The 25749-nt window shown below is 62.7% G+C and overlaps 1 protein-coding gene across 2 annotated transcripts in view; it reads left to right on the top strand.

Moving 5' to 3' along the window:
• The window catches only part of ZFPM1 (zinc finger protein, FOG family member 1), a 61906-nt gene that overhangs the window by 8543 nt on the left and 27614 nt on the right, over nt 1-25749 (top strand). For both annotated transcript variants that reach the window (XM_070388570.1, XM_070388569.1), the window contains exons 2-3: nt 16164-16274; nt 18747-18875. In XM_070388570.1, coding sequence (XP_070244671.1) covers nt 16164-16274; nt 18747-18875 — 240 coding nt within the window. The remainder of the gene's footprint in view (nt 1-16163; nt 16275-18746; nt 18876-25749) is intronic.

The raw sequence follows: 25749 nt of genomic DNA, 5'->3' as shown, positions 1-25749 counted from the left end.
GGTGCCCAACTCTTGGAGCCGTTAGCTCACAACCTGGGCTCAGCAGTTAGCTCAGTGCTCAGAGGGGAAACTGAGGCTTAGAGAGTTGAAAGGTCATACTCCAGAAGGTAGCTCGAGTTTCCCACCCTGGAGGGAGCAGAGGATGGTGACAGTCGTGGTGTCCCAGTCCAGCGCTGTCCCTGCTGGGCATGGTGCCACTGTGTTCAAGTCCAGGGAACCGAGGCCTTCCTGCAGTTACAGAGAGCATCTAGCTGTGGTCTCCTTGCTGGCTCTGTGACCTTGGGCCAGTCCCTTCCCCTCCCGGGCCAGAGAGGCCACAGCCCATCCCCCAGCTGCAGGAGGGAGACCAGAGCCAGGGCTGCACTGGCATCTGATGACTGAGCCCGCCTGGGGCAGTTCCCAGTCACACAGGGCCCCCGGGTGAGCCCCTTGCTCCACACCTCAGCTGTAGTGCTCCCCAAGGAGTGAGTGGCTGTGGGGACCCCTGCTTCTGAATGGGCAGAGGTGTTCTGTTTATGAGCCCTGGTGCCCCATCCCCCAGGGTGTCCCATGTCGGGACCTGCAGGCAGGTGGCAAGTCCTCAACATTTTAGGGCCATGCTGAGCATACCCCGAACCCCAGGTCAGGACTGGCAGGGGCAGAGCCCACCAGGGCTGTTTTATTACTGATGCTTCCTGCTCCTGGGGCTGGGGACCTGGAGAAGGCTTTGGGGGTAGGGTGGAGACCCTGAGGGCCGCAGGCAGGAGGGCAGGCTGCTCGCACCCCCTCCCCCCTGCCATGCCTCCACACACCCACCCTTTTCATGTCATAGGCCTGGTGTGGCTTGGGAAGGCTGAGGCCACCCAGCCCCACTGGGACCCTGAGGTGGCCTGCTGCCTCAGTTTCCCCTCCTGCACAGGATGTCTATGTTCGTTCCACCAAAACTGGACATTTTCCCAGAGAGCAGAGGAACCCCCTTGCTCACTGCGGGGGCCTTGATGGTCAGGGCTCCCCGGGGGGCCCCAGCCAGGCCCTCCTCTCCATCCCGGCTTTGCCGGCCCGGGCCTGGTCTGCCCGAACTGTCTCCTGGTCCAGGCCTCTGGCGGGCGCAGGTTTCAGCTCCTGTGATAACTCGGAAAGTTGAACTGGCCCCATTACCGCGCCGAGATGGTTGGGGAGATATGGCCTTGATAATGGGGGAGATATGGTGTCTCGGTGGCCAATAGCCCAGCCTCTCCACCCATTAACATTCCCCACCAGCGATCCCTCCGCGCTATCTCCTCCATTTCCACTCCTCCCGCAGATAAGAATGGAAATTCTGACTTCATAGCTCACTGATTAAAGTGTCTGGATTTCTTGATAATACACAGATAAATTATGTTTTTGAAAAAGAAGGTAGGGAGGAGGGTGGGCAGGGTGGGAGCCATCTCTCTTGGCCTCTCCTGGCGCCCCAGCGGGCCATGAACCTTGGCATGTCCGGCCTGCACCTCCCAGGCCTCTGTGTGAAAACAGTGTCCCGGGGCCAGGATAGCAGGAGTGGGGTTGGGGGGCGTGAGGGCCAAGAGGCGCCCTCACGGGTACAGGGCCCTCACCAGCTCCTTGCCAGAACTGGGCGTCCGGACCGGCCACCTGGTGCCAACCCCTGGGACGGATCTCTGGGCCTCAGTGTCCTCCTCCGTCTGGTGGGCCAGGTGTGGGGTGAGAATGTGGGAAATTTGCCTGTCTGGGTCTCTGCTGTCTCTCCCCGACCCCTGGAACGGGCTGTGCCTAGTTATACAGTAGGTGCCCCGTAAATGTTGAGGGACCCAGCGGGGCAGCTGTCTCTCTCCCCTGCCTTCAGAGGCCTGCCGGCCGCCACGTGTGACAGCTGGCGCCCAGGTGGGGCTGAGGTGCCATCTCCGCGTCTGTCTGGATAAAGCCGCCTCCTTCAGCTGATCCGAGATCCTGCGCTGATGGTGCGATGAGCGCGATTAGGGCCGCCATGGGGCTAATCCTCCAGCTGAGGGACAGGTGCGGCAGCCGTGGGGGAGGGGCCAGGGCGGGGAGAGGAGGCCAGGCACCCCGCCCTCTCCACTCAGAAAGCCCACAGAGGGGCTGCCTGGAGCTCCTGGCAGGCGCAGGGCAGCTGGCCGTCTTCCCTGCTCTTTGCATTTATTTTTTAAGCAACTATTGAGAAATGAGATCCTAGAGGCAGGAGGCATGAAGGGACAGTCAGTGACATTGCTCGGTGGGTCAGGGGCTCCCCACTTCCCATCCAAGTGGAACCCGTGTTAGCTGACAGCTCCGCTCACTGCTTGCTGCATGCCAGGCCTGGACGTGACCCGTGTTCTCCTATAACATCCTCCCAACATCCTGCAGGGGCACCAGCGACCTCATTTTTTTCTTGGCGAACTCAAGGCTCAGAGAGGTTCTGTAACCCAGCCAAGATCACACAGCAGAGGAGGGAACCGTAGAGACCTGAGGTAGAGGCCTTGTCAAGGCCTGGGTCTCCATCCTGGAGGTTCTCGGGGTGTTGGCACCTGTGGGCTTCCACCTGCCCTAAGGGGACTGTCCTCTAGTTGGGGGAAAATGCCCAGGCACAGAGAGGGTGAGGGCTGCACAGTCCTTTCCAAGAGTGGGTGGGGGACGATGGGGTGACTGCTCCTGCTTACATGTGGGGGTCATTTCATCTGTCCTCAGAAAATAGGCTCCTTTGGTGACAAAGTTGGTTTCTTTTTGTCATTGGGTTTTATTTCGTTTCAGTATTCTAAAGGAAGTCAGCTGTTTCCAGTAAAATGGATGCATGTGTGGGGGAGGGGGCCCAGAGTTGGGGGGGTTGTCTGAGTTTGAACCCTGCCCCCGGGTTGGTGGGGGGGGTGGCATGGGCAGGTGACTCACTGCTTCCTCACCCGTGTGACAGGCAGGATTGCACTGTAGCCTCCTCGGCCTTCGAGGGAGGAGAGGGAGAGAAGTAGGGAGGGCATCCTGGGTCCCATGCAGCCGGACGTGGAGTTCCCTGGGGCGCCTGCAGGGGCCAGGGTCCCCAAAGCGTCCCTGCTGGTGGCACCTCCTCCTCTATCCTGCCAGCATCCTTCCGGGGTGCTCTCAACAGCAGCCCGGGGGTTCCAGAACGTCTGTCCCATGGGCCCAGCAGTCCTCCCCTCGGACCCTCTGCTTTCACCAGGGCCAGAGAGAACATGGGGATGGGGAGGGGATCCGCCTGCCCATCGCTGTGTTCATAGGCAGTTCCCTGTCCTGAGCCTGTTTCTACGTCTACAAAAACAAGGCTGAAGACACTAAGGCCTGCCCTGCAAGCACTGGGCTGGGAGTCGTGCCCACCCAGCCGTACCCTCCCGGGGCTGGCAGGACTTCTCAAGGAAGGAACTCTGTATCCACTCTCCAGATCCCGACCCCAGCACAGCACAGCCGTGTCATCTCTCTGGGCTTCCTGCCTTCATCCTAGAATGGGGGTCAGCCTCCTCATGGCCCTTTTGGCGTGGCTGGTGAGAGCGAACTGGGTCCTCTCTTGAAAGCGGGTGCTTCCCTGCATTTGTCACCCACCTCGGTGCTGACACTGACCCTGGGGACCCCCACCCCTTCCAGCTGGGGGCTCCGGACCTGGGCACTGGGTGTGTTAAAGATACAGAGGGAGTGTGCCCGAGAGGGAGGCCCCCAGCTCAGGCCCCAGGGTAGGGGTGGGGTGGGGGTGTGTTCCGCCCTGCCCCCCAAGCAGAAAGAAAGAAAAGGGAACTGCGATACGAGCAGATAGGCCTGGTGGTAAAGCAGCCCTATCACGTTATCTATCTGCCTGCCGCTCCCAGCGGTTCTGTTGTTTCCTCTTATCTCACCCACCAAAATGCCAGGAACAAAGCCTGTGCACACGCGCTCACACACACGCAGACACCCGCGAGCCCACCACCCTGCAACTCAGAGCCGCAAACATGGTGCCACTAGATCTAAGGTGAAAGCCAGGGGACTGGGTCCTCGTAAAACCATCATCAATGTCGTCACCACTTTGCAAGGAAGCCAAAATATAGCCCTCCCCGAGACAAGACAAGGCAGCTAAAAATAAGAATTGGCCCTAGAGGGCCTCCCTGGAGGGAAGGACTCAGCCTTGCGGTGGGAGCCAGACTGGAAGTGAGGTCTCAGCTGTGCTGCTGTGTCCTAGCTGTGTGACCTTGGGTAGGTATCTTTCCTGCTCTGAGTCATCGTAATAGGTAGGAGTGGGAGGATTTAATGAAGAGCCCACACCATAACCAGAGTTCTTATGCAGCAGGTGGCCCTTTGGGACCCAGACTTGAGGCTAAGGCAGGTCACCCTGAGCCCAGTACCCACCGACCCCGCCTAGAGCCTGCTCCCCCACCCCCATCAGAGCCCCAGCCCTTATCCCTCAGGCTCCCCAAAATGGCCCGGCAGACAGTCTCCCCCAGAGGTAGCCCCCTCTCCACCCTGCCAGGTCCCCCAATACCCGGCCCGTCCCTACAATCAGGTAACCAAGATCCTAACCTGTGTGTCCTCAGCCAATGGAAACGCGGCATGCAAATGAGCAGGACTGAGCGCCGGGGATTGGCTGAGCACTGTGGGAGGAGCGGCCTCAGAGTGGGCGAGGCCTCCTCTAGGGGAGCCCTTAATATGGGGACTACTGTCCTGGGCAGGACCTTTCCTCAGTGCTGGAAACCCCAGTCCAGGCCTCACATTAGTCTGGACGTGGAGGGGGATGGACAGGCGGGCCTTTGGGTGACCTCCTGCTGACCCACAGAGCCCAGACCCCCACACCCTGAGTTGGGGGCCCAGGACTTGGGTGTTCCTGGAATCAGGGCAGCCAGCCCTGACTCCCGGATGGGAACACGGAGTTCAAGAGCAGGGCGGGACAGCTCAAGGCGGGCCAGCTCCCCGCTCCCACTGCATGTGTCTGGGGCACCTCCAGACCCGGTGCGAGCTGCCCCCTCTCCCTCCACACTGCCCACTGGGATCCTCATCTGGACTCTCATTCTGCCGGCTCCGTGTAGCCCCAGGCAGGAGGCGGGGACCTCGGTATCATCCTGACGCTTCACAGACCAATCCTTTGGCCAAAACTGCCAAGTGGTCCGTAGGGCAGGAGGACCTGGCCTGGCTGCCTCCAGGGTGTCTGTGCTCTCCCTGGGGCTTGTCCTGTCCACACAGCAAGAGCTCACACAGTACCCTTTCTGGGGTGGGGGCTCCTCTCCTGTCTGTGGCAGAGTATATTCTGGAAACTGGGGTTCCCCACAGCTCCCATCCTAGAAATTTACATGACAATGGACCATGTCTCTAGGAAGCAGTCAAGAAACGGGAATCCTCAGCAAGTTGAGGGCAATTTGCGTCCCCTGGGACGTCTCATCCCCTGGGATGTCTCATTGGCAAGATGGGGCCCAGAGTCCGGCCAAGGCCCCCTGGCACCCACAGGGCTCCATGACCTGAAAAGCAGCCACAGGCGTGGGCGTTTTTCAAAAATGCTTAAGTGGAAAATAGCGGAGAGGTGTGGAGGGAAGGAGTTTGGGCTGAGATCAAGGAGAAGGAAATAGGGGGGGCCTTCGGACCAGAACTGGAGTGCCGCCGGGTGACTTCAGCAGAGCTGCTCTGTCTCCCCCTGACAGTGCAGGGCATACAGCAGGCACTCCATACATGCTCCCTCAACTGAGCTCCCCTGTCCCAGGGGAGCAGAGTAAACCCAGGGAACAAAGAGAGCTGGAAGAGGGAGCTGTCGTGGGTCATGGCCACCTGGGATGTGGACATGTGGGTCATGGGCAGGGCAGAGTCTCACTGCTTGAGGACGCCCGGGGAATGGACAGGGATGGACAAGAGACAAGCAGAGGTGGACAGTATGTGTGGGGAAGAGCGTTCCTGGCAGAAGGAATAGCAGAGGCAAAGCCCTACAGGGAGAGACAGCTGGCTGAGGGGAGAGGCTGCTGGCTATAGGGGGTGGAGCCGGGCCAGGGAAGCCTGGCCCCTCTAGGAGAGACCAGTAGGGCTGGGCCATGACTGGCCACAGAGGTTTGCCCAGGACTGGTCAGCTCACCCAACCACCCTTGTGGACTCAATGCCCTCCCCAGCATCCCCGGCCCCTACCCGTGGGCACAGGACCAGACCCCGCCAAGCCCCGGCCTGTCTCCCAAGCTAGCAAGTGGCCTGGGGCACCATGGTGTGGCAGGCTGTGGAGGGGTGTGTGTCTGAATCTCTAAAGCAGGGAATGGGCACTCAGGGAGCCCCCACTGTTGCTTATGGTGGTAGGTGGCAGACCAACGTGTGTGTGTGTGTGTGTGCGCGCGTATGTGTGTGTGATTGATAAATTCATGTAACATGAAACACCATTTATCCATTTCAAGTAACTCCGTGGCAGTAGGTCATTCACAGGTCATTACCACTGTGCATTTCCAGAAATTCTCCATCTTCCCAACGAGGTTCTGTCCCACTGAACCCTGACCGCCCTCCCCAGTCACCTAGCCCCCACAGCCTCCTTCTTTCATCTGTGAACTTGAGGCTGATGGTTAACTTCCAGTTTACACCTGAGGAGCTGGGCTCAGGGTGGTGAGTGGCCTTCCAGGGTCCCTGCTCCCAGCTTCTTGGATGCTGTGGTTCCAGGCCCCACAGGGACGAGGGGTGCACTGGCCAGGAGGTTGGGGCTCAGGCTCTGCACAGCCACCGACTCCCCATGGGCCCCAGAGCCCCGCCACTTCGGGCTTCAGTTTCCCCATCTGTGCAGTGGGAGCAGAGGGGATTGGCTGCTTCTGACCAGGCACACCGAACAGGAAAACAGCCCCCCCACCAAATGACTGTGCTCCTTCCTCCCTTGCTGCACGCTGTCCCCAGGTGCTGGAGAGACACCCACGGCACTGGCCTCGAGTCTGGACACTAGTCTCACAGGCCCAATGCTGGTCCTGGTCCTGGCTCTCCGAGCATCCAGAGGGCCTGCCTGGAGGAGGAGACACCTGCCGCCCGCCCTCCAGGGCCGCTGCGCCGTGGCATGAATGGAACCCAGAACCCAAGTAGGCGTGGGAGTTCCCATGGCAAGAGGGCCCTCTGCAGTGTGGGACCGAGGCAGTCGTGCACAGGGGCAGGCCTGGCCATGGGCCCCTTGGGGCCACAGCCCCCAGGGGTGAGAGTTGAGGAGGGCTCAGCACCCAGCCCGTGCCCTCCAGGTCTCCAGCCCCCCGTCAGATGGCAGGGCCAGTCACACAGAGTCCCAGCTGGGAAGTAGTCTGCCTCTATCCGTCTGACGCAGGCTACGCGGCGATGGCTCCATTAGCCACAGCCCCGCTCCCATCTGTCAGCCTTATCGGCCCATCTGGAGAGAATCTCTCCGCGGCCCCGTCCTCTCCTCCTCCGGCTCCCCTGCCCACTCAATGGCTGTGCCACAGCATCGGTCGCCCTGCCACGCGCCATGGCTTTGACCATCGCTCCCGCCCCACGAGTGGCCTCACGCCCTCCTCCTCTCCACCAGTCATCTGTGGGGTCTCTGCCACACGTGCCAGTGTTTCTGGAAAACCCCGGCCCTCCCCCCACTCTCACCCCCAGGCCACGTGGTCTGCACCCCTCCCCCAGGAGCGTTCGTAATCGGTTCTCCAGAGTGAAACAATCTCGCGTAATCTATCAGCAGCTATCGGGCCCATCGGAGGGCCGGGAGTGGCCAGGCCCAGAGATGGCGCCAACCTCTAGCGTTGATAAAGTTTCCGAGCTCAGCAGTGATGAATGTTGAGTAAGTGCAGGCCGCTGGTAGGATGTAGACTTGGCAGGCGCGGCTCCGGCTGAAACCAATCTCTCCCCTATCAGCCGGGCTGGGCTTTCTCAGGCCCTGCGCTTTCTTCCCGCCTCCTCCGCCTCCCCTTTCTCTCTGCCTCGCCCGCCTGGGCCTCTGCCCCCAGGGACCGAGGTGGGGGACCAGCCCGCTGGCCCTGATCTGCAAGACGGGACAGGCTCCTAGCAGGGAGAGACCTGGAGCCGGCCTGAGGAGATGGCGGCCGGGCCACGGCAGCCGCACCCTGGGGTCCTTCCTGCAATCCAGCGTCCACATTCTGCTATGTCCCACGGTGCTGAGAATAAACCCCGACTGGCTGGCCTCTCTGCCTCTCTCTCGGCCTGGTGCTTCATCCTCAGCTGCAGCAGCCAAATCACCAGACTCTTCTCCAATCCCAGGACTTTGCACAGGCAGTTCTCCCTGTTCACGGTCACAGCCCTTGGTGACCACTCCATACCCACCCACGATTCTTTATCCTGCACCCTTCCTGGCCCTTCATGGTATCCGAGGTGTGTCCCCAGTCTGGACCCGTTTGCTCACAATTGACCCAACATGTGTCAGGCCTGGTGGACTCCCAGTGCTCCTGGGAAGGACACCCCCATCCAGGGTGCATCTTTATCTCCTGAAAAACCCTTACCTGTCCACCTTCACGGTAGCTCTATAAGGTCCATGAGTGGCCCCCTGTCTCTACAAACAGGGACAGCGGGTTGAGCGGGGTGGGCCTCAGGGAGAATGCAAGGCTCTGGAAGGGAGAATAGATGGCAGCCTGTCCACTCCCCCAGCTGCAAGGCCTTGGGCAAGTTTCTTTACCTCTCTGTGCCCTGGTTCCCCCACTCTCCCTGGAGGATGGGGTCACACTAAGGGTCGTTACAAGTGTCATGATGGTTGTGGCATTGCTCCTGCTTGGCAGAGATCCCAGAGCTGCTCGTGGTCCTGCCTGCCCAGTGCAGCCTTGAGGGGTGATGTGTGTGGAGGGGTCCAGTCATGGTCCTCAGGCTGGGGCAGTTAAGCCCCCCAGGCTCACCCGTCTGCTCCAGGCTGGCTGCAGGAGGAAGTGGTGGTGGCTGGGCACAGGGCCCCATGGGGGTTGGTGTCCTATTTCCCACAACTCCTTCCTGCCTGCCTGGAGCCCCCCACTCACCAGGCCTCAGAGACCCAGGCAGGGCCAGCCAGCTTATCTTCTGCCAGTGGGGGCAGGTGGCATGCTCAGGGCTCCTGGGGCTCATTCCCTGGTCACATACCCCCCAACAAGCAGGCTCAGGCTCCCTCTCACCCCACCACTGTGCCCAGCTCCTCTCCTGGGGGCCCAGTGGCCCCCAGCCTGTTACCCTCCCCCACCCATCACTTGGTCACCAGAGTCCCTGAGCAATGACTGTGAGCCCAAGCTGAGGGTGCTGGGGTGCAGACAGAGGAGGGGTGATGGAGCAAGTGTGCCATGAAGAGACAGTGCCGCCTTGCCAGAGTCAGGAGCAGGTGGGCACTGGTGTGACTGCAGTGGGCCATGGCCCATGGTGGGTCTGGGTGAACATCACCAGGAACAAGGGACGGTGGAGACAGTCACTCAGCATCTGTGCTGACAGCCCCAAGAGAGAGGCTGGGGGAGCTGACCAGCTGGCCAAGGTGGTCCCCCAGGCTCAGCAGCTACACTGGACAGCGGGGCTCCCGTGTCTGGGGAACAGGGGATCCCCAGGAATGTGCTTGCTGGGCTCACTCTGCACCCCCCACCTGCCCCCTCTGCTGTCTTCTGGTCACCCAGGCCTTCCCTCCATAGCTGGGAGCCCAGCTGCAGATGTCCTGTGAGGGCGTCAGCAAACAAGTGGGGGTGTCCTGGGAGTGGGGACAAGGAAGCTGGGATCAGGACCAGACGGCCAGGCGCTGGGTCAGCTGGGGGTGGAGAAGTGACTGAGAAAGGTGGTCGATGACATAAAGGGGCTAAGATCCTGACTGACCCCTGCGGAGCTTTGGGGAGAAGCCAGTGGGCATTTGGGCTGCTGGAGCGTTTGTTTGCACGAGCCTGAGCCACGGGGGCCTGGGTTTCATTTGAATTATGTAGGACTGTCCTGTTCCTCTCTCTTTTCCTTTGGCTGCAAGGGGTCTCACTTGCCACATGTGGGATCTGCCCTGTTCGTTGTGGTGTGAGGAATCTTTAGTTGCAGCATGTGAACTCTTAGTTGTGGCATGTGGGATCTAGTTCCCTGACCAGGGATCAAACCCGGGCCGCCTGCTTTGGGAGCATGGAGTCTTAACTACTGGACCACCACGGAAAAGGGAAAAGTGAAGTCGCTCAGTCGTGTCCGACTCTTTGCAACCCCACGGACTATAGCCTACCAGGCAAAGCCCATGGGATTTTCCAGGCAAGAGTACCAGAGTGGGTTGCTATTTCCTTCTCCAGGGGATCTTCCAGACCCAAGGATCGAACCGGGTCTCCCGCACTGCAGGCAGACGCTTTACCCTCTGAGCCACCAGGGAAACGTGTCTTTAAGTGAGCAGGCTTCCAAAAGCTGAGTTATGCCCAAAAGGACGGATGTCATTGTATGCGAAGGGTATCTCCTTACAATGTTTTAATTTGTTGAAAGCTGGGGTAGATCACGGCACTCTGTTCCTAGGAGCGTGGGGCCCCCATTCCTAGAGAGTGTGACCCTGTTGGGCTCGGCACTGAGCACCCAACTCCCTCCTTGCCCTCTAGTGACCCAGAGTGGGTTGTGACAGCAGCCAGCCACTTCCTGGGCCTGGCTCACTGGGGACACCGTGCCCACCAGCACCCCCGGGGTCGGTCTGGGCCCCCCGGGTCGGTCTGGGTACCCTGGGGGCTAGGATGCCTCATGGGTCAAGTGCAGCTCACAGCCTGGAAGCAAAGGCAGGTGACCCACCACTCACCCCACCATAGCCATGGGGGGTGCTGCGCCTGAGGGTGACCCTCGCCCACACCTGCTCCTCTGCAAGGGGTCACGAGCCCCCCAGTGCGCAGTGCGCCTGAGCACCATCCCGCTGAACCTTAGCGGAGTCAATCTGTCCCACCCACCCCCGTCTCGTCTGTCGCAGGGCCATGCCCTTCCTGGGCAGGTCGGGGGGCAGGGCGCACCAGGACCAGCGCAGGAGGGCGTCCAGGCCCAGGCCCCCAGCGCACAGAGGTTCAGCTCCTTTCTGTCCCCTCCGCAGGGCAGGCTGCCCACTCGAAGAAGCCGAGATTATCTCTCCAACATCCTCTTTGTGGCCACCCTGGCTGTCAGCGGTGATCCTGGGTTGATGAGGCCTGCTGGCGGGTCACCACGGGGGAGTGTGTGCCCCTCCCAGTCCGAGCCTCCAGAGGACCAGAGGCCACTCTGCACTCGCAGGGAGCCGTCCCATCATCGCAGCTGTGGGCGCACCTTCAGCCTAGGGAGCAGCAGCCCGCTGGGCCGACTGCAGCAACGCCTTCCGAGTAGTGGTCTGAGACAGAAGTGGGGGTCTCCCTACTGGGGGCACTGAGGGGCAGCAAAGCATCAGAGCACCCCACCCTGGGGAGAATTGCAGACAAATGTGAGGCTGCAGGGCGGACCCAGACTGGGGGTGGGGGGGTGGGGGTGGGGAATCTCACAGAGGGAGGAAGAGGCCTCAGCTGGGCAGGGGGAAGGACAGCATGGCTAAGGTCCCCTGGCAGGAGGGTGGGTGTGGGAGGACCCACGGGCGCCCAGGGAACCTCCCAGACCCCCAGCCTCCTCCAAGGGGACTGTACCCCTGTGCCAAGCGAGCCTCTTAGGGCCCAGGGGCCAGGACCCTCCTCCCTGCTGAGTGTTGGCAGAGGTGTAAGAAGTCCTGACTTAATGGGACCCTCCAGGCCTTGGTGACCTTCCCTGGTGCCAAGACTTTGTCTCTACCCCGCTGCCTACCCCTGTGCCCCTTTCCTGCCCAGGCTCCGAGGCGTGGGACAGCCCTGCCCTTCACCCTGACCCTGTGTGCCAGGCCCGCCCTGCTCGCCCATCCCAGCCAAGGGCTCCTCTTCTCGCTCGCTTCACTCCATCCAACTCAGCTTGGTTCCTTGTGAGAACTGCGGGTGAAGGAGGGGTCATGTGGCCCCTAGGGGCCTGGGCAGCTTCTGCACTCAGGGCTTTGGCTCCCTCCTCCACACAGCTGTGCCAGAGCCCCTCCTGCTGGGGACGGGTCACCAGAGGTCCCACGGGCCCCCCAGGGGTCAGGCTTCAGACCTACTCAGTCTGCGAGCACTGCCCGAGCCCCCAGGACATAGCACAGCCCCGCAAGGAGAGTGGGCCCATCCCCACCTCCTTCTGTCCCCGCCATGGCCCAAGCTGCCCAGCTGCCCAGCGATGGGAAAGTCTGAATCTGTTGCTATTTTCTCTCTGTTATCGGGCCCTTATCTGGTCACTGTGCCGCCCAGAGGCCAGGGTCTCTCCCTGGCAGCCCCGTGCCTCTCCTGCCTGCCAGCTGACCGGAGCCAGCGGGACAGGGAGCCAGGCCTTCCACCAGCCTGGGGGGCAGTCTTTCTCCTCCCCTACGATGCCCTGCCCAGTCCCCAGCCCCTTATACCCTTCCCTCTGCTGTGCCCCTCGGTCTCCACCCCCGTGCACCCTGAGACCACCCCCCAGAGGAGCCCATAGGGCCCCTCCCTGGGGAGCTGAAATCATAGCAACACTTGCAATAAAGTCAGGCCTGTGCTCAGCACCCACCGACACCACCTCACTGAACCCTGACCCCAGCCCTGGATACAAGCTGCTCTCGCGAGCTGTTTTCTGTGTGGAACCTGGGCTGGAGGGGTGGGTGGCACACAGGCCCAGGCCTCGAGTCCTGCTCTTCCTTCCTCCTGGAGTGCTCTTCCCCCGCCCCACTTGCAGGCAGTCTCCGCTGTCCCATTCCAGATCGCCGCTTATTTGTCACCTCCTCCAGGAGGCCTTCCCTGACTGGCCTCTCCACCTCTCCTTGGTGGCAGTGGCCACACTTGCATTTTGACATTTTTTTCCCCTGGTGGGTGGGGGGCGGGGGGTGTGTTGGCTGCAGGGTCCCCAGGGCCTGGTGCAGGAAGGTGGACTCAGGGGAGGTTTCATGAGCGAATGGAGAACGAGGGCGTGAACAGCGGTTGAGCAGGAGGCCATGGGCGCTCATGTCCGCCACACTCCAGGTGGAGACCTGAGCAGGGTCGCGTGCCCAGGGGAGTCCACCCCACCCCTGGGCCAGTGGGCCTGTGAGCACGACCAGGCCCCGGCCCCAACATTGAGTGGGGTCAGGCGATCCCACCTCCCCTCCTCCGTGCTTTGGGGACACAGAGGACCTCCCCACAGCCATGAATGACTGTGTAACACGGCAGCCGTGGGCGGGGGGGGTGACACCTGGGTCACGCACGGAGTCCAGGTGCGAGGCCGCTGGACTTGGCCCAAATTCTTTCACTTAATGTTTCCAGTGGCCTGGGGGGCAAGCACAGTCTGCAGAGGACCAGAGGCCACTCTGCACTCGCAGGGAGCCATCCCATCATCGCAGCTATGGGCGCACCTTCAGCCTAGGGAGCAGCAGCTCGCTGGGCCGACTGTGGCAACGCCTTCCAAGAAGCGGTCTGCGGCGGGAGCGGGGGTCTCCCTACTGGGGCGGGGTTTACCCGGGGCCTCTGGACTTCCTGACTCTGTGCCAGCCCCCTCGGGGCCACCTCGGGGGCTTTAGTCCCCCTCAGCCGCCAGCTCCGGCTTTCTTCTGAGCAGTCATTCAAAAAGACCCCCAGCTGTCTCACCATCAAAGCCAGGAGGACCAGGCAGCCCGGGACTTGGAAGGAGCAGGGATCGTTCCTCCACACAGAGCCTGTCTCAGTAATTCAGTTTTAAAGCATGAAAAAAGGGAGTTGATGAAATTCCACTATCAGCGCCAAGCCAATATGCAAAATATCTCACCCCCAATCAAATAGCTATTATGTTTTCATTTCCATTTCGGCGTCCGGCTTAATGAGCAGGAGACAGATCGGCTCGCGGGGCGTCTGCTTGCCGTGATAACCGAGGGGCTCCGGGCAGCGGGGGCTGTGCCCAGCACGGGTGACCAGCATCATCCCCCGTGGATGCTTCCAGACAGGTGCTCGGCCTTGGATCCCGCTCTCCACCCCTCCGGGCACGGGGCTGGTGTCACCCTCACCCCAGGTCGCGGGCAGGGTGGGGGAAGAGCAGCAGCCAGGAAGGTGCAGTGTTGGGGGTTCTGGCTGAGGGCCTCTGTTGACTCGCCTGCAAAATGGCTACACCTGGGGCTCACCTCTGGGGCGCTGGGAGGCCCCCAGGCACTTGCCCGTAGCTCCTTACATCTGGGCCTGCCTCCCACTGCTGCTCCCCATTCACACCTTCCCCACTGTCCTCCACCCCTGGGCTATGAGGCCAGGGAGGGCTTAGGGGGAGACATTTGTAGATGCTGAGCGCAGGGCTCACAGACACGTGAAGCTCCATAGGAGCAGTGCCCCTCCCCACCCTGGCCCCTTTTCCCAGGCCCTGCTGGGTGCGGGGCGTTAGTAGCTGTTAAAGTTGGTGTGATGTTGATGTTGGTAATGTTGGTGTTTCCTGCACACTTCCTGTGTGTCAGGACCTGATCATGGCTCCATACAGATGAAATCAGGCTTCCTGATGCGGGGTTGGAGCTATTACAATTTCTGAGCGCAGAGAGGTGGAAGGACCCCACCTGCCCGGCTGAGGGTTGGCCTGGCCCAGCTGCTGGGGTGTCTGGGCAGAAAGGGTTCCTCAGGGATAAGTGGGGTCTTTTCTGGCCCAGGGCGCTTGGAGAAGCAGCAGTGTCCCTCCAGTCAGTGGAGAAACTTTCCTGCCCCCCACCCCCTCAGGTGGAGCCCGGACCCAGGTGCCCAGGTGGCCTCTGGGGTGTCACAGTGGCGGGGAGGCTCCAGCAGAAGCTCCAAGGTCTCGTGGGGCGGGATTCACAGCATCACATCCCATCACATCCTTCTTGTGGGCCTGGAGCCATTTGCTGGTTGGCGATTGTCTCCTGCATTATCAGAGCATTAATTGTGCTAGAATGAATTAGCGCCATTAGGATAAATTGCTGCGGCCGGCAGCCTCTTTCTTCACGCTCCTGTCACGCTTTGTGCCTAGCAGATCCCTTTGTTCTTTCATAAATGGAGCTGCCAGGAGCTGGGGCCTCCCTGGGTGGCTGAGGCCCACCTGGGTGGGAGAGTGGGGTGGAGAGAGACAAATGCCCAACCCCAGGACTCTGGTCCCAGCAGTCCCTGAAAGCAGGGGCCTCACACCCCTTCTCCGGAGCCGGCCACTGAGGCCATGAAGTCCCTGCCATCTGCACGAGGGCCCACAGCTTCGGGGCCCCCTCTTCACTCTGAGTAAGCTGCCGAAGCACCCGGACTTCTAGAAAGAGGCGGGCGAATGGGCCGGCCCCAGGCCTGTGTGCTGTGCGCCCCCAAGGCTACCAGCAGTGCTTGCTCCGGCCAACCCCACAGGCAGGGGAGGTCACAGAGGGTCAGGCCGCCCGCTCATCCCAGGGGCACGAGTCTGTGGCGCTCCCAGCCTGCCATGGAGCCTCCCATGCGGGCGCACTGATGAGAGACCATGCATGAGGGTTCGCCCTGGGGCTGGTTCTGTGTCTGAGCCCCACGGCCACGAGAAGTGAGCGCCCGCCGGCCCATCTCCTGTCCTTACAGCTCTGTGGGGGCCCGGAGCTAGAATCCAGGGGTGCAGCTGAGCAGTGGGTGGGGCAGGTGTCCAGAGGAGGAGCTAGGAAGGGGGCAGGGCAAGGGTCTGGGGGATTGGTGGAGGGTGAAGTGGGACAGCTGCTCTCCACAGGTCTCTTGCCCCCGACACAGGTACCATCCTGACCTTGGAGCAGAGGTTGCCACCCTGGCCTGCACGTGGGGGCCCCTGGCAGGTTTCCCAGGTGGTCTGGGATCAGGCTGCTTGTTCGGCTGTCAGGAGAGCCCCGTGGGGCACCGCCCCCCCCAACCCCGCCACAGGAGCCTCTGAGGGAAGATGATGGGCTGGTTGCAGGCACCTGCATGCCCACCTCAGCCTCATCGGCCATTGCCGCTTTAATTGGGTTGACGAGCTCCTCCTGCGGGACAGGCCCTGGGGCCCACCCTCGGCACATCCTCAGACTTTGGAACCCCGAGTGTAGGGGCTTCCTGCAGGAGGGGGCCCGGGCATGGGGGCGACCGCGCAGAGGCCGGGGTGATGTCTCCCCTGGGGGGCCCAGCAGGCAGCCCCGGGCAGCGGGCGGCTGGGTGACCCCCAGGTGTGGGAACTGGTGCGGGGCTTGGGGGGGGTACAGGGGCAGGGTACACGCATCCCTGGGGGAAGCCCTGCTCGTGGCCACCCCCTCGGGGCCTCTGACCGACCGTGTGAGGGGCTGAGACTCTGCCTGGTCCCCACTGCACCGGCCCCTGGGGCTGCACTGGTTCTGGGAGGGTCAGGGGGCCGGTGGTGGGTGCACCGTGAGGGGGCAGCGCCTTACGACTCCTCTGGGGCTGTGTCCACAGGTTCCCTCGGAGACATGGAGGCCAAAGAAGAGGCCCAGGCCGCAGACACCAGCCTCCCAGAGCGGGAGGCCACAGTGGTGGAGCCTGAGCCCACAAGCCCTTCCAGTCCAGGTGAGTCGGGCGGTGGGCCCCACAGGCCTGGCCCGGCCCCCTGGGCTGCCCCCCATCCTCGCAACTTCACACGAGCCAGTGCCCACTGAGGACTCAAGTTTCCACACGTGTGAAATGGGCATTGTGCTGAGAGGTGCCCGTGGGCTAGCCATGCCCTGCAGGGCCAGGAGAAGGCATGGAGGGGGTCGGGATGGGGGTCTGGAAAGCTAAGCCCTTCATGGCGCAGATGGGGAGAGCGAAACCAGATGGGGAGGGTCTAGTCCAGGTTGAGTCAGGGTCACGTGGGCTCTGAGTGGCCTCCCAGACTCAGTGAAACAGGGACGCTTGCCTCAGCACATGTGGGGCTCCCTTTACAGACGAGAGAATGAGGCCCCGAGAGGCTGAGTGATTTGCCCAGGGTCACCCCGCCTGTAAACTCCCAAACAGGATCCCACCCTAGGCCTGAGTTCAGGTGGACTTCCCAGCCCTCTGCGGGCTCCCTCCCCTCCCCACCCCACCCTTTGCACCTGACCCTTTCCTTGGGCCCTCCTGGTGGCAGCATCCTAGGGGTTGGGGATGTGTTTCTAAAGCTGAGAACAGGACTTGGGAGGAGAGATTCCCACACACACCCAGCGGTGGATTAACTGACACCAAGGAGTCTCCTCTGGCCAGGTCCCTGGAAGGGCCTCGAAGCTGGCCCAGCCTCTTGGGCCAGCCACGTCCTCAGATTGTCCCAGAGACCCCTAGGAGGAGAGGCCTCCCTGAGGTGGAGGCCCTGGGGGAGGTCAGCGCCCTCATCCCTGTTTTCCAGAAGAGGGACCTGAGACTGGGGGGTGGTTAGTAGGTTTGGGGTGGGCTCTGAATCCTGCTCACCTTACCCCACCCCCTCTGCCCTGCTGGCCGTGGGTGGAAACCTCACTCCCATCCCCACTCTGCCATGAAGCCCCCTGCACAGAGGCAGAGTCACCCCCAGGCCATAGTGTGATGGGGGAGACAGTCACAGGACTGAGTGGTGCTGTGACTGGGAGTGAAGGCGGGATGGGTGGGGGCAGCTGTGAGCAGACGTGCAGGACGTGTGGAGCTGCCCGTGCAAAGGCCCTGCAGTGGGATGCAGAAGGACAGCAGGACAGCCTGGCAGGGCTGGGACTGAGGGGCTGAGATTCCCAGACACAAGGTGGGGGGCTTCTCACTGTGGACCCCCCACCCCCGTAAGGTGCCAGTGTCAGAGTCTCTCCGGGATAACCATAGGCCCCCAACAGGCCCCATCCTGAGACCTGCGGCCTGTGTGCCTTTCCCCAGCACAGCCCGTTGGGGTCCCAGCTCCTGCAGTGAGGCCAGGCCAGCAGGACTCGAACCCAGTGCCAGGGTTCCCGTCATCCTCAGCTCCCCTGGGCAGCGGGCAGAGCAGAGGGGCCCAAGCCTGGACTCTGACACTCTTGTTGGGTGGCTGTCTCTGTCTCTGCCTTCATCATCTCCATCAGTCACTTAGCACTGCAGCCAGCACCCGCCCCGCCCACCCCAGCCTGGCCCCAGCCTCGGCCCTCTCTGAGCCTTGGTTTCCACATCTGTAACTGGGCCTGAGCCCCTCAGTGGCCCAGGGTGTGGCGAGGGGCCTCCACCACCACCTCCATCACCATCAGGTGCTGCGAGCTCACGGGGGCCTCGCTCTCCAGAGGGCCAGCGGCTGGTTCCTGGTGGACTTTGCCCCGGGGAGCCGGGTCCCTTATCTGATCTGGGAGCTGGGCTGCATGGAGTGGGGGCGGGCCTGGGGAGGAGCTGGAAAAAACAGTCGGGGTTGCACCTGGCACAGACTGTGGTGATAACGCGCTGATGAGCCTGATAAGGCGGCAGGAGCAATGTCTGCCTGTCGGGCGGGCCCAGCGTGGCTCCCGCGCAGTGGCTGGAGCTCAGATGCCAGCCGCGTTGATTTATAGCCAAAAATAATAGGACTTTTATACCGTGTGATTGATTTATTCGATGTTAATCACAGCCCTTATCGCGGTATTAATAATCTGCCGGGTGCGTGACGTCACCAAGGGGGGGCTTTTATGGGACCTCATTGATTGGGGGCCGCCGTGGTTATCGGCCCAGCAGGGAAGGCAAATATGCCCTTTGGGCTGGAATTGGGTGCGGGGCTTGGCGGAGGGGCCCCCAGCTGCCAGCCGAGGAGACCGGGAGCTGGGCTGCGCGTGTGCCCGCTGGCCTGGGCGTGCCGAGAGGCCATCCACGCTCTAATTATTAACAACAGTGGGGAGGGCGCCTATCACTGCTGCAGTTAATGAGGGGCTGAGGGTTTGTTTTTTTAAAAGGCTTGGGGGGCGGAACTGAGATGTCTGATCGTACCCCCCCAGTTTGAAGAAGCCTGGGTGAGGGGGTCACCGTGGCCACACGCTCACCCACCTGGCTTCAGTATCCCTCGCGGCCGCGGGCTGGGGTGGGCAGACACCTCGGTGTCCTGAGGCTCCAGGGAACCTACTGGTCTCCTTTCCGCAGACGCTAATCCTCCACCCCCTCCACTGCCGCCGGCCCCCACGTCCCCAGGAGGCCCCGAGGAGCCAGAGCATCGGGAGCCAGAGATGAGGCCGGAGGAGGAGGCAGCCAGCAGCCCCTGGAGTGGGCCAGGTAAGCGCGCCTGCGGCCGGGTCTGGCAGCATTGCCTCGCAGGGCGGCCCTGGGGCCCAGCCAGTGGGAGGTCCTGAGAACCAGCCACCTGACGGCACGGGGTGGAGCGCGGTGGACAGGCCAGCTATACTGGCCAGGAGGTGGGTGGTGAACTGTTGGGCCCAAGCCTGATGTCTGTCCCAAAGTCCAGCCGGCCTGTGGGTCCGCAGGTTCCCTGGATGGGGCACCGAGCTGTACCGATGCTCAGAGCTAAACCGGGGCCCCACGAAGTGGACGGGCCTCTGAGGGTTCCTTGGAGGCAGGCTGTGGTCTGGCGGGGACAGCGGAGCAGCCGAGAGACGGGAAGGGCATCCGCCAGGCAGGAGCAGCAGGGCCAAGGCAGGGTGGTGGGGGTGTGGATCTGGAGCTGCCCGCCTGCCAGGCCCTTGCCAGCCAGGAAGGGGCTCCGGCCTCAGGGGGTGGGAGGGGAGACAGGAGGCGGCTCCAGCCCCCCAGGTTCCTGGATGAAGGGCATGTCTTTGAATCGGTTCTGTGCCTCCCAGCACTGCCCCGCCCCACCCCACCCCATTTGTAGCTGAAATTGTGAGCTCGGGGCCCACCAGGCCCTCCCAGAGGCGCCCATCTCCACCAGCTTGAGTCGCAGGTGGGCTGGGCGCATCCTAATTGGAGCTAAGGCGGCTCACTGGGCACAGCGTGGCTGGCCGTCAGGGCCCCGAGTGGGGGCCACTAGGTGAGGGGGGGCAGGCGTGGCCCTGGTGAACGCAGGGCCTGGGCCAGGCGCATGGCCACGTAGCATGTATTGAGCACCTGCTGTGTACCGGACGTCAACTCTGAGCAGACAGGCTCCTGGGGAGCTGTGACACCAGCACAGCCAGCAGTGTGGGGAGGGAGGTCGCAGGGGACATACGGCGAGGGCCTCAGCTATGGGGGCTGGGAAGACCTCACCCCGGCAGAGAGGACCCCCACGGTCTCCCAGGGGTGTTAGAGATGCTCTCCTGCAGTTCAGTTCGAGTAGCCCTGTGAACCTCATCGTGATCCCGAGGTGCCAGTGAAAGAGGGCTGGATTGATTAGTGATGTCTGCAGGGCACCAAAGAGATGAGGGGCTCGTGTGTCTTCTGGGCTCCCTGCTTACCTCTTTGCCATATGTGCACGTCTGAGGCCTGGAGAGGGTAGGGTTGGCTGCTGGTCACAACCAGGATGGGAACCGCGACCACAGACTCAAGGCCAGGGGTGAGTCAGTCCACTGAGAGAGCACCCTAGGTCAGACAGGCCGGGGCCCCCATGCTAGCCCAGCGCTGGAAGGGGCGTTAGCACAGCCACTCCACTGCCGTCGGGACTCCTCGGCCGCCCCCTTATCACCTCAGTGACCCAATGACAGGCGGGGAGGGGCCCCAGGAGCCCTGGCCGGCCATGCCCACAGCATGCCTTCTCCACACACAGTGCACCTGGCCAGGGACAGGCCTCAGGCCACATGTCTACGCAGCCCGCACCACCAGCTGGGCACGGCTGAGCTGGACACCCACCTGCGGGGCCAGGCCTCTCCACACACGGGGGACAGAGCTGGGGGGCTGGGATCTACTCTGCTGCCCCAGTTTCCCCAGGTCTAGGGCGAGGTAACAAAAAGGCAGCTACAGACTCCAAGTCAACCCTGCCTTGGCCCCATGGCTCCCACACTCCAGGGACCACCACCAGTCCAGGCATTGGACCCTGAGGCTGCAGTCTGGAGCATGACCGCGGGGACGAAAGGCCGGGCTGTCCTCAGAGCAGCCCTGGGGCTGATCCACGTCACTGCCCGGAGGCAGCACACCAGACTCCAGCCCGGCTCTGGAGCTCGGGCTGTGCGTGTGTGGACGCCGGCCCAGCTGTCTTGCGTCGGCCACCGCCCACCACGCGGCCTTCTTAGCATCCACATCCATGTTCTACAGATGGGAAGGCAGAGGCCCTGGAGATCAGGGCCTGGCCCCAGGGCAGCTGTGGGGGCCTGGCTCGGGTGGGTGCACCCGGGAGCTTCCTGCGCTATTTGCATCTTCGGGGGGCTGCGGGGGGGCTCCCTGTCGGCTCCTGCAGATAGGAATTTCTGTGTAGTGGGCAGCGATGGGCCGATAAGCGGCCGCTGGCCAACCGCCGTGGTGGCCGTCCTCTATCAGACCCCAAACAGGCCACACTTATCGCCTGGCCGGGAAGCCAGAGAGGCCCCGTGGGCTCTTATCTTGTAGGGGCCGCCCCGCTGGCGATGGGAGGCAGGCCTTGCCGGGGCCGGCTGGATCGGCGTCCCCAAGGGCAGTGCCCAGCCCAGGGTCCGACCAGCCAAGGGGAAGGGGTGTGCAGCCACTCCTCGCCAGGTCCTGGGGCTCTGGTGGTTCCCTGGCCCCTCCCGCACGGTCCCATTGACCCCCTGCCTGTGCTTGTCTCCCGCTCCCCATCTGAGGATCGCTTGACATCCGGTTGTTCCTCCTGCCCCATCCCACGTGAGGACTGCCACGCTGGGGACCTGGCTTGTCAGGCTGGGGTTGGGGGAGTGGAACCTTGCCTTTCCCTCCGGGATGGGGGCACCAGCTGGGATCACACACACCCTGTCCGGCCTGGCTCTGGGGGCCACTGGCTGGCTCGCTCACACATGGTGCGGCCCCGGCAGGGGGTTGCCCCCTACCTCGCCTTTCTGGCCGCTGTCTTCCGCTGGCCAGGACAGCTCCTGGGTCAGACCCATGCCAGGTGCGGGCCGAGACTGCGAGGTCCCAGGGCAGGTGACTCAACCCGGCAGAGAGGCTGGGCCACACGCCTCTCTGCAGCCACGTGTGGGTCTGGTGCAGCTGCCCTTCCTGCAGGGGTCCAGGCCCTGAGCAAAGACCCCAGGAGACACCCCAGCCCACGCAGAAGGGAGGTCTTCCGGCCGCTCTTCCCAGGGGACCCTGCACTGCACCACACACACAGCAAAGTCGGGGCCGCAGGGTGTGTGAGGGGCCTGTCAGCTCCAGCACCATTACTGCCCCCACACCAGCTCCCTCCTCCCCACGCCAGCTCCCCCACCCCACCACGACCCCAGAGCTCCAGAAACAGGTGGGGAGGTGCTCCAGATGTTGCTTCACTTGAGACGTCACGAGCGTCGTCAGCTGCCGGCAGCCACTTCTCAAGTGCAGCTGCTTCAGGGGGAGCCCTGTCCAGCCCCAGCTGTGCTGAGAGGCCGGGACCTGCCTGCCCAGGCCTGGGGCCAGCTTTGCTGAGTGACTGTGGCAGGTTGCCTGACCTCTCTGGGCTTGGTTTCCTCATCTTTATAACCACACAGAGCGGAGCCAGCTCCCCACTCAGTGCTGTGAATCTGCTGGGACGGCCCAGGCCTCTCTGGGTCAGGGAGGGTCTGGGGGAGAAGCCGCTGTGTGAGACCACGGAGCAGGGAGGAGCCCCTGCTGGTAACGGGCACTTTGGCCAGGGTCCCCGCTGACCGTCAGGAGCCCGGGGTCTGGACTGGGTACGCAGAGAGGTTGCTCCCCTCCTCTGAGTGGCAGGGGCAGCAGCACTGGGGGTGAGGCTGGTGCGGAGGCCATACCAGGTGGGCGGGGCACCCCCATCCTCATGGTACCCAAACACCACCAGCTCCGTGGACTGTCTAGGAGAGGCGGGTCCTTGCCAGAAAAGAGACCCCGAGGGGCTCGCAGGCACGAAGGCGCTGAGGTCAGCAGGTCCGCATGGATGTGGGAGAGGAATGCGCCAGGACCCCAGGGTGCTGAGCAGGGTGCAGGGGGAAGGGTCTGGTCCCGGGAGAGGGGGTCCCTTGGGGCCGCCACTGGGAAAGTGAATGAGAGCAGAGCAGGGACCTACCCCCAGTTTTGAGTCTGTGGGGCGGCTACAGTCCGCAATGGGGAGGGGGTGTTGGGCGGGGGCTGCCCTGCCTGGCACTGTCCTCATCTCCCACTGAGCCACCACCCCAAGTGAGAGGGTAGAGGAAAGGGGCAGACGGTAGGGACCCGGAGAGCCGAGTGTTTTTATCTTTGAAATGACCTTGTTTGTGCAAGGGGCTGGCTGTTTAGAATTCCGATATGCAGATGGCTGGGAGTTATAATCTGAAATCCCCACCTCGCATCTGTGACGGCCCTGCCCTGCCTGTGCTCCGTGGCCCCAGTGACAGGCTCCCCCTTTGCCTCCCCAGTTAATGTGCAGGAAAAGCAGAGGGTTGGGCACACAGGCAGCCCCCGGGAGGGCTGCGAGCCCTGAGGGTCCCCTTCAACTGTGGAGGGTCCTGGCCCTATCACCCACCTCGTGGCCCCCATTGCAGTGGTGGTTGGCATGGCCTCAGCCTCCTGGCTGGGGCATGAGAAACAGAGGGAGCAGTGAGTGGGGGCTGGGCTGGGTTTGGGCCCCCAGGGACCCGAGAGCCTCTGCAGCCAGACCTCGTGGGGTCCCTACCCCCAGGGACTTGCTTGGGGCAGACCACGTGAGCACGTGCCATCCAGTTCTCCGCATGCCTGTCCGGGAGGCAGCGTGGTTCAGACACCCCTGAGTGCAGGGCTGTCTACTTCAGGGGCAGTGAGTAGCTGGGGAGCGAAGGGGTGAACCTAGGGGACCCCAGGGCTCCCCACCAGCTCTGGTGGCTAGTCAGGTGGCCCTGAGGGTGGCCTGCACTCCACAGATGGCCAGGCCCATGACCTGACAGTGTGGTCAGAGCCCCAGGAACAGTCTCTTCACCTGTAAGTGTATCAGGGCCTGGAATTCTTTCCTGGTGACCTCTGTTTACAGGACAAAATTCAGATGACCAAACATGAGGTGTCACCTTCTTGGTTCTCAGCTTCATCCCGGGCTCTTGAGGCTGAGATGGGAAGGCTGGTCATGTCCCCACCACACCGCAGGTCAGCAGAGGGGACAGCCAGGTGGTCAGGCCAGGACAGCACCATAGGTGTACCCCACCCCCAAGGTGCAGCCTAAAGAATACACTGGAGTGGGCCGAGGGTGTTCAGGTGAGGAGCGGGCACATGCAAACGCCCTGAGGTTTGGACAGCATGGGTGCGGCTGGAGCGGGGTTGGGGAGAGACAGGACAGGACACGGATAGGTCAGGGTTTGGGCTCAAGGCCATGGACTGTAGTGAGATGCGTCCCCTTCCTTGGCTGTAACATGGGGTGGGTGTGAAGCAGGCCGTTTGGTTGGCCGCTGCGTGGAGAGTGGGCTAGTGGACACCACCTCTGGGAGCAGGGGCGGGTGTGGCAGCTGTAGTTTTCCGCTTGGGCCCCGGAGCCGCTCCCTCTCTGTGCAGGGTCCCGGGGTCTGCCGGAGGCCCGGCATTCTCACCCAGAAGCGTGCACAAGGGCATCGGGCTGGCCGTCTGGGTGCACTCAGTGGACTAATCTTGCCGCCTGGAGTTTCTCTGCAGACCTCAAGGTTTGTTATCGGGCAGCGGTGGTGGGCAGGCGGCTGAGGCAGGACGGCCCGTCCTGATGGACAGCGGGGAGATGAGCTGATACAGCCTGGCCGCACGGCCCCTCCCGCCCGCTCGGCATGTGTGGGTGGGAAAAATCATTTCAGCTATTTTGTGTTATCACTGGGCCTGGCGTTGCGGCCCAATAGGCCCATTTATCTTAGATTAGCGGGCGGGGGGGAGGGGCACAGGAGGGGGCGACGGCGGGCTGTAGGGGTCAGCCTGGGGTCAGCTCTAGAGACCAGAGCCAGGAGCTCTGTCAGGAGCCACCTCTGTTCCACAGCAGATGTCCCCAGAGAGACATGTTCCCTGAGACCACCCCCAACCCCCGTCCAGAGGGCCCTCCACCCATCCTGACCCCCTTCACAGCTGAGTGGACAAGGACTGGAGCAGCGGGGAGGGGGCGCACCGAGGAGGGGGTCGTTGGTCTCCGCAGTGACCTTCCTTCCCAGGTGTTTACCACGCACCGCCAGCTGGAAAGGGGAGGTGTGTCCGGGTGACATGGGCCATTAGGAGCAAGGAGTGGGAGTCTGCAGCCCAGGAGTGGGCCAGGGAAGGGGGTCGTTTATTCGCTCAACAAACCTGTGCTTCCTGCGCCTGCTCAGTGCCAGCATCGTCCTGGCCCCCCAGGGGGCTGTTGTTTTGATCAGGGAGACAGAGACTAAATAATAAAGAAGTAAAAGCATCACATGTCCAGGGGAGTTGAGGGGGTAAGGCCCTGGAATGAACTGAAGGGCAGTTCTGAGTTGGGCGGCCTGAGCTGCGTTTGAGCAAAGACCAGAAAAGTGAGGGGAGCCGGCCGCCATCTGGGGACCGCTGACCGGGACGGTCTCAGAGAGCAGGGGGATCCCACTCTGTAGGTGGTTTTCGTGGAAATGGGGTTCAGGGTCCCGGGCTTTGGCTGGCTGTGACCCTGACGGGCCCACTTGAGCTCTTCCTTGACCCCCTCTCAAGCCCCCTCCCCAGGGCATCAGTCCCCAGACTAGGGGAGCGGCCTGAACCCCTGGCCAGCGGGGCCCTGTGGGAGAGCCCCGGGGCCAAGTCTGAGCGGGGGCCGTCAGCCCGAGGTCCCTCCTTCTGGCTGGTGTGGCCCACCTGGATGCTGCGTCATGTGCCGCCCAGTGGGCACCAGAGGCCCAGGTGCCAGGCCACACACAACACCCCAGGAGGGCCCTGAGCAGAGGGCCTGTGCCCCCGCCACCCTGAGGGGGGCTGAGGCCATGGCCCATCCCCCCCCAGACCAGGCTGCTGACCCCTCAGCCCTGAGTAGCCCCCTCTGTGGTCAGTGGTCCTTCAGTCCGGCTAGTAGAAGCCACCCTTTGGCCCAGTTCTGACTTAAACCTCCACCCCGACAAAGGCCTGGGCCTCGGGTCACTCGAGGGCCCAGGACCCATGGGCAGGGCCGGCAATCCACGGACCGCTCTTTAGCAAGACTTGCCCACCGTCCCGTTGGACTTGCCCGCCACAC

The sequence above is a fragment of the Bos mutus genome, chromosome 18 (assembly GCF_027580195.1).
Source record: "Bos mutus isolate GX-2022 chromosome 18, NWIPB_WYAK_1.1, whole genome shotgun sequence".
NCBI lineage: Eukaryota > Metazoa > Chordata > Mammalia > Artiodactyla > Bovidae > Bos > Bos mutus.
This window is presented reverse-complemented; position numbering and strand designations above follow the sequence as displayed.